The 8720-nt window shown below is 40.0% G+C and overlaps 1 protein-coding gene across 1 annotated transcript; it reads right to left on the bottom strand.

Moving 5' to 3' along the window:
* Window positions 1-7538: 7538 nt before the first annotated feature.
* LOC143626417 (hevamine-A-like) lies at window positions 7539-8720 on the bottom strand. Its single transcript, XM_077096525.1, has one exon. The coding sequence runs from the start codon at window positions 8466-8468 to the stop codon at window positions 7557-7559; it is 912 nt and encodes a 303-aa protein (XP_076952640.1). The 5' UTR covers window positions 8469-8720; the 3' UTR covers window positions 7539-7556.

The following is an 8720-nucleotide window of genomic DNA, read 5'->3' as shown; positions in this document are numbered from 1 at the left end:
TATAATAATGGAATCATTAAAATGTTGAGTGATGGATATCTTGTGGTTAAACCTCTATATGCATGTAACACTAATCGTCGTTAATGTTGTCTAACGTGTTAGTAGAAATCTGTTAGATACGGATAAATGTAAGAAATATAAATTCGAGTAGATGCATAACAGTGGAAAATAGTGATCTTAGTCAATGCGATGAAAGACCGTCTCTCTTATTGATCTTAGTCAATGCAATGAGGTGAATGTTAAAGAAATAAACTTATTAAGGTATTAAAATTTATGTTTTAGGAATTGTTTTACATTCGTATATGTTAGTAGATTTCACTAGAGGTGCAAAAAAACCCGAATCTGGAATCGGACCCGAAAAAAAACCCGGAACCGGTTTTTTTATACTCATACCCGACCCTACCCGTACGGTACGGATAGGGTATGCAATTCGGTACTAAAACCCTAACCCTAACCCGAACCGGACCCGATATGTCCCCGGTAATACCCGAAAACCCGAACCGGTTCCATACTCGGAACCGTGTTTTTCCAATACCCGAAACCGGGTATTTCAAATACCTGATCTGTACCCGAAAAATACCTTAAAAATACCCCAAATACCCCTAAAGAGTGCAACCTCTTAAAAAAATTCAATCTATACCCGAAAAATACCCAGAAAAGCCCGAAAAAACCCGAAAATAGGGTATTCATAAACCCAGTTTTAGAATACCCGGACCAAAACCCGACCCGGGTATTACTAATACCCCATTTTCAAGTACCTGATCATACGCAAACCAGGTATTTGAAAAAACCCGATTTATGCACCTCTACATTACACAGTGTATTTTAGTATAATGTAACACAAATCTTTGTTAGTCACATTACCCATTCAGCCCATAATGCTTCTGATGTGTTAGTAGATAATATTAGCCCATAACCCATTCAGCCCAAATCCAGTTTCCTTTAAAAATTTAGGGCACAAGAATTACAACATAATGTGTCATGTAGCATCAGCCGCCACCCATGATTTTATTACTTAAATTATAAAAAAGAAATCTGTTACAAGACTCAGACCATGATTTTAGTTGCAGATGCTTTCACAAGCGACTCCCTTTCGGATTCTAGAGCTTCGATCTGCCTTTGCTGATTCAGTGATCTAAGTGTCAGCCCCCCGAATGCACCCACCAGGAACACGCGTCGTTGTTTAAGTATTTCATCGCCTTACTACCCAATTCCATCTTTTCAAATCTCAATTAGGACAGGGCAGGCAAGGCAAGGCCCCCAATGCTATATAGTTTTTTCCTTTTTTTTTTTTTAGTGATTACTTATTTACTTGTGTGTGTAACAATGTGCTTGCATGTGCTCTTGACCCACTTATCTTGATAGGAGCATTATGATCATGGCCCAACTAACCTGTTGAGGCCCAATAGCATATACTCACCAGTCATCAATAGATTTAACTTATGATTGGCCCAACTAGTTGTTAGGGTCCATTAAACTTAATTAAATATGTATACTACTAGGTAGTGGTGAAAAAAAAACCGAACCCGAAAACGGACCCGGAAAAAAAACTCGAAACTGGTTTTTTTTATACCAGGGTTTTTAATACTCGAACTCGTACCCAACCCTACCTGTAGGGTACGGATACGGTATGCATTTCGGTACTAAACCCCGAACCCAAACCGGACCCGATTTGTACCCGATAATACCCGAAAACCCGAACCAGTTTCATATCCGAAAACGGGTTTTTCCGATACCAAAACCGGGTATTTCAAATACCTGATACTGGGTATTTCAAATACGGAAACATTTGTACCCAAAATATACCTTAAAACTACCCGAAAAATACCTCTAAAAAGTGCAAGCTTTTAAAAAATCCAATCTATACCCAAAAATACCCGGTAAAAAATCCGAAAATAGTGTATTTTTCAATACCCGAAAATATGGTATTCAAATACCGGTTTTAGAATACCCGGTTCTATACCCGACCCGAACTCGATGCATAGTGTATGGTTTTTAGAGACAATAGCCAAACCCAAACCTGACCCCGGGTATTACCAATTCCCGATTTTTCAACACGCGGTCATACCCAAACCTGGTCCCATACTCGGAACTGGTATTTGACAAACCCGATTTGTGCACATCTACTACTATGCTCAGTGTGATACTTAGATGCTACTCATATATGTAGACATACAGGGGAGGCTCAGAGGATGGTGAACCACACCATCGGCCGAAACACATAAGGTTCGGGGGCACAAACTTTTTTTTATACATGTTACATATATATGTTTTTTGGTGTTAAAAATAAGGTTATTTGGTATGGTTTATGAGATAAGCACATGCTCAGAATATTTTCTACTTATAATAAAATGGTTGATAAAAGTTTTATCAAGACAAAATGGCAAAACCCGTCCTTTATGTTTTTACGTTTTTTCAGTTGTTGTCCTTTAGCAAACTTAATGATAAAAAACATCCTTTATGTTTAAAAAACCTTGCACGGTTCGTCCTTTTCACTAACCAGGGTTAGTTTTTCTTGTTAAATCAAGTCATGTGCATCTCATGTGAGGGCAATTTAGTCTTTTTACCCATTCGAGGGTTATTTGTGTAATTAACTTAAAATTTTGGTTTTTAAACAAATAAAACTTTTTTTCTTTTTAATCATTATCTTCTCCCCCCAAATAATCAAAATCCATCATCAACACTACAAACAAACACTAGTGCACCATCGTTATCATCATCTTAGAAACCCTAGATCTATCAAACGTTACAAAGATCTAATCGTATAGCATCGATTTCAGTTTCGTTTGTGCTTTGTTGTTTAATTGATGAATTATTGAGTACGGAAGTGATGAGTGACTTTGTAGAAGACAGAACCAGAGGCTTCCTCCTTCTTTCCACCATTAATAATAATAATAATCAACCTACTGTTGCCATAACTCAATTCAATTCATCATAACATTGGGTCTGTAAAAAGCTGAACACGCAAAACCCCTCTTTTTGAGATTAATAATTTGGCGGCGTTGTTATTGAATCGAAGGTGAGGCTTCAAGAATGGGGATTTGAAGCATGATGCGCCGATAATAGTCGTTGACACCTGAAGAAGCGTAGATCGACTTACTAGTATACGATCAACGTTCCTCGGGTATGAGTGTGTTATATCACCGATGATTCTCCGGAATATGAGTTCTTCCACCTACAAAATGAACAGCACCGTGAACTTACCCCTCAGAAAGGGACAGAGGGGTCCTCTTTGGGGTAACCCTCCGGTGTGAGAATAAGATTTGGTAGGAGAAGATGATAAGAATGTAAAGTGAGTAAGGGCTCAGAATATATTTTCTTGCTTACCTTCCACTGTGGAGGTGGTGTGGTATTTATAGTATTAGGGTTTCCAATGATTGGGCTCAGACCCAATTAGGGCATTTTTGGCCTCCTCCTACTGCTTCGCGCCACGTGTCCTTAGGACACCTGGTGCTTTTTCATTGATTATTCTCTGACCAAGGTATTTCACCTGACCCATGTGCAATCACGTGGTAGCACATGGGCTTTGCTGAGTTGTCCACCCTTCATTGGCAGCTGTCAACATCAGCATATTCTTTATTCCTTAGAAGATACCTTCTGGAAGGTTGTTTGATGAGCACAATCATGGTTGTCCTTATCCTGATTTGGATAAGGACATGGTTGATTGTGTGTATGTGTGATATGCGCCTATCCTGGGGATGCGCGAGCTCTTCTCTTTATTCTCACGCGCAGATGTTTCATGCGCAGATGTGATATGCGCAAGCATATGTAGTATGCGTGAGCATGTGACATGCGCCACGCGCAGATGTGCCACGCGCAGATGTGATATGCGTGAGCATATATGATGCGTGAGCATATGTGATATGCGCCACGCGCAGATGCGCCACGCGCAGATGTGATATGCGTGAGCATGTATGATGCGTGAGCATATGTGATACGCGTGAGCATATGTGATGCGCGTGAGCATATGTGATATGCGCCACGCGCATAGGTTTTGGCTTTGTGTCTTCATGACATCCTGATTTCAAGTCTCTTGTCTATATCTTGTGGGTTGACCCGCCCCGCTCGATGTTAAGGCGGGTGCATACCTCTTCAAGCCTCCCCAGTCTAATGTGTGTCTTGTCTCGCGCGAGCGAGGTAAGATAGATATTAGACTTAATAGTTTGCTCTTTTAATAGGGTTTGTCTTTTCTTTTTTATTTCTCATATGTGCGTTGCGCGAAATTCTATCCTTTTGGTTGAAATGAATCGTCCATGTACGTGGTTGGTTGGTGCTGACATGCCTCAGAGATGGAGACGTTATGTGTCAGACTTTTCGTGTACTCGAGGTGCTACAGTGGCCTTTCATGTCTCCTCATACAGTGTCAGGAACACGTGTCGCGCTCATGTTGGCCTGCACCTGCAAGTGGGGGCGCGTGAGCGTAACTCTGATCAGTACCTGTTTCTTTCTCTCTCCTGGGCCTATAAAAGCAAGGGTAAACGGGTTGCCGAGGCCTCGTCGGAGGAGGTGGGGAAGAACAAAACGGTGAAGAGATGGGATGAGATTCCCTGCAAATTGAAACAGTCTGACTTCGATAATCTCGTCGCCTCTCAGGGTTTTCTCCCTGAGTACAGCTGTTTGCTCCCGGCGACCGGGCAAACGGCGGCAGATCCGCCCACCGGCTATATCTCTTTATACTCTCACTTTTTCACTCACTGTAACCTTCGTCTTCCGATGACAAGGTTTATAGGTGCGCTCCTTCAGTTTTATGGGATTCACATATCCCAAGTCCATCCTTGTGGACTAGTGCGCATGACTCATTTTGAGTTCATGTGCAAAGCTCAGCGCGAGGAGCCCACCCCTCGGCGCTTTCAATATTTTTACAAGCCAAAAATCCAAGATTCTTGGTTCTCCTTCACACCGCGCAATCAGAAGGTTAAGTGCTGCACTGTTTCCTTCAAAAGCCTTCATGATTGGTCTGAAAATTTTTTTTATATTAAGGCTGGTGTGATTCCCATTCGCGTGACCATGCGCGCGATCACTTCTGCGCCCGCGGATGAGAATGTTCTTAAGAACCCAACGGGCACATGGGTTAACAAGTTAACTGCTGAACCATCCCCCGCCAAGAATATTTGCGAGGAGGCGCTGGTGGGGGTTGGTATGAGCAAGAGGTGGATCGACAGCGCGACTGAGCCTGTCATCCATGTTGATGGCTTGGGTGAGTTATTTGCTCATTGCATTATATCTGCGCGAATATAATTCGTTTTGCTGATATCATTTGTCTTGTATTATGCAGTAAGCAAGGAATACGTCCACGCCGCCTATGACGAGCATATGGAGGGTGGCTCTGTCGCGATGAGCGCTGGGGAAGTTGCTTTCCCCGATCGCTTCGATGATATGTTCATCCCTGTTGATTTAGGATTTTGCTTTGACAGCGATGCGCCTGGTAAGCCTTTGTACTTATGCTTATGCCTTTAGAATACCAAATTTGGTTAACATTTCTGTTGCACGTATTGTAGATGCGCTCGAGAACTATGAGTTGGAGCTTGCGGAAGAGGATGTGGAGGAGGAAGCTGAGGCGCCACAGCTTAAGCGCAAAGCTAAAGGCAAAACTCACTCATTGTTGGGTGATGATGATGATGATTAACAGGTTTAGAAAAGCGACCACAAACAGCAGATGCGTGCCAGTATTCTCACAAATCGATGCTGATACGATTAGATTTTTGTAACGTTTGGTAGATCTAGGATTTCTATGATGATGATGATGATGGGTGATGAGTGGTGCACTGGTGTTTGGTTATTTGGTTGTGGTGTTGATGGTGAGTTTTGATTATTTGGGGTAGAAAATAATGATTAAAAAGAGAAAAAGTTTATTTATTTAAAGATCAAAACTTTAAGTTAATTACACAAATGACACTCGAATGGGTAAAAAGACTAAGTTGTCCTCACATGAGATGCACATGACTGGATTTAACGAGAAAAACTAACCCTGGTTAATGAAAAGGACGAACCGTGCAAGGTTTTTTGAACATAAAGGATGTTTTCTATCATTAAGTTTGCTAAAGGACAACAACTGAAAAAACGTAAAAATATAAAGGATGAGTTTTGCCATTTTGTCTTTTATCAATGTACGTTAGCGAATAAAAAATTTTCATTAAGGCATACATGCCTTTTTATTTTTGCTCAGCCGAAGTATTTAAATTCTCGGAGGCGGCCCTGTAGACATACATATGTACATGAGTATGTGTATGATTATACGTCGATACCCGAATGCACCCAGAGCCACATATATATACATGTATTGAAGTCATATTCAAATTTGAATCAACTTATATTTGAATAACCTGAATAAACTAAAAACCAACTCGATGAATCACATAGTTAAAATGAGCTTAGCTTAATAAAGAAAGGTTGAACACAAGGGTGGTTTAAAATTTATATTAAATTTGATCCTCAAATGGGTGAAGAAGGGAGAAATGGAACTCAAATCAAACATAAGTAGTGTTAAATAGTTGATAAACAAGTGTCCTAGAAACATTATTAGGAGTGCTATGCGTTGATTAATGAAACGTTGTGTTTAAATTACATCTGTATTATGGAAATTGAGTTGTATATTAGTAACTTGCCAAGTCCCCTTCCTTCTCCTAAGTTTCTTTACTGTCCTAAGTGCCATTCCTTCCCCTTTCCTCGTTAAATGAAACTCGACAATATAACATTTAAGTTCTTATGCAATAATTACAAAAAATATTTAAACTGAAAAACGCATAGATAAAAAACATATATAAGCATATACAGTATGTATGTAGATGCCTCTATATTGTGTTAGAAAACTGATTGTTTTGAGCATGAAATATTGGGCTTATAAAATGAAAAGGGGCCTGAATGTTTGAGCTTGAGGCTTGAAACAAACCAAACCTTCACATTTGAGACCTAAATCCCCACCCCCCCCCCCCTCCACCGCGCCCATGCTGACCAATTCACCCAATCCGAACAGTGTAGCTTGTCGTTTTTCAAAACTGTATTAGCATTTAGCTTAATTTTTTATCAAATCCAACTGAACCGGATCATATATGCTCTCCCTATAATAATCACACAACGTCCTTAATGCCAAAATGTGGATGTTATAATACTCTCTCTGTCCTATTATAAGTGTCCACATTTTCTTTTTTATTTATCCCATTACAAGTGTCCACTTTCAAAATTTATTAGTTATTTTTCAAGTTTACCATTAAACACACACAACTAACATTAATAAACAATATTGATTGACCCATTTTTCAAGAACATTATTGTCATTTGATAGGTAAAAAAAGTAATCATTCAATCCACCTTAAACTTTGTGTTTTTCAAACATGGACACTTATAATGAGACGGAGGGAGTAATACAATTGGATCATAAACAACAATTAGCTAACTAAAAATAATGTACTTGATTATAGTTATAAATAAATAAATATATATATATATATATATATATGTTAAAAAAAAGGAAAAACCTTTATTGGCATTTCTATAAATTACAAAAATAAAAGTTAAAAACCACAACATAATTAAAAGTTACACAAATAGTGTTACAATTACAAGGCTGATACAATTGATGAGCTATATCCACTCTGGTCATCCCAATATTTTGACCACAACATTACACCTCCATACTTTGCAGACTTCTTAATCACCGGAAGAACTTGAGAGGTTAATACATCCGCCGGAATAAACCCGCTTCCTGCAGCTTGAACGTCCGCCGGCAATCCCAAAAACAACTTCTTAGCCCTTAATGACTTACTCCAAAGGTTCCATGAGTTTATCAAATTTGTAGTGTTACCCGAACTATATTGGCATGGAGGGTTATTATAAAACTGAACCCAAACATAGTCGAAAAGGCCCGTGTTTAAAGCGGTCCCCATTAGCCTATCCGGGTACGGGCATTGTGGGGCCCCGGTTATATAAACTCTTTGTTTTTGTGAACAATATGATTTTAGATATCGGATTAGGTCATCATAAAACTGTGATGACCCTAGCTCGATATCAAAGTCAATGCCGTCTAGTGCAGCATCACCTAGGGGGCGAAACACTGACTGTGATTTGCCCCCTAGGAAAGCGTTCCATAAATATAAGGAAACGTTTCTGGCATCTGGCTTTGAAGATAGTGAATATCTTCCAATGCCACCACCAATGGCTAACATGAGCTTAACCCCTTGTTTTTGACAACTCCGGATGTCGGTGCTCAATGAGACGCACCCTCCGGAGGTTGGGTCGCAGTGCCCGGCTAGGTTAAGTTCTGGGGTTGACCCATTGCCAAATACATTAAGGAAGGCTAAGTTAACATAGGGAAACTTTTTTGTGGCACACGTCGCGGCTAAAGTTCCCTCATTGCCATTTTGGCCCCAGTAAATGGCGATGCCGCCGCTTCCGACTGCGGAGATTGTGGTGGTGGATAGGCATAAGAGGAAAATAATAAGGGGGTTGAATTTGGATGATTTTGGAGCCATTTTTTGTTGCAATAAAATGGGGTGAAGGTGGTGTGTATTTATAATATATAAGGTGTCAAGTGGCTCATTGACTTTTATAAAAGTTTAATATAAGCATAATGTGATCACTGCCGGCAGCCATGGGAAGTGGGGGTTTGTAGGATGCCACCAAAAACCACCTTTAATTAATATTTGCTCGGGAACAAGTCAAGATTTGGCTTCCTTGTTTTGTAAAGTCATCTCTTTACCGGATAATTGGATAATGAACTTATT

Source organism: Bidens hawaiensis, unplaced genomic scaffold, assembly GCF_021521415.1.
Source record: "Bidens hawaiensis isolate Kalapana, Puna unplaced genomic scaffold, B.hawaiensis_p1.1 tig00000458_1, whole genome shotgun sequence".
Lineage (NCBI taxonomy): Eukaryota > Viridiplantae > Streptophyta > Magnoliopsida > Asterales > Asteraceae > Bidens > Bidens hawaiensis.
The sequence above is the reverse complement of the archived record's forward strand: the minus strand, read 5'-3'. Positions and strand labels throughout refer to the sequence as shown.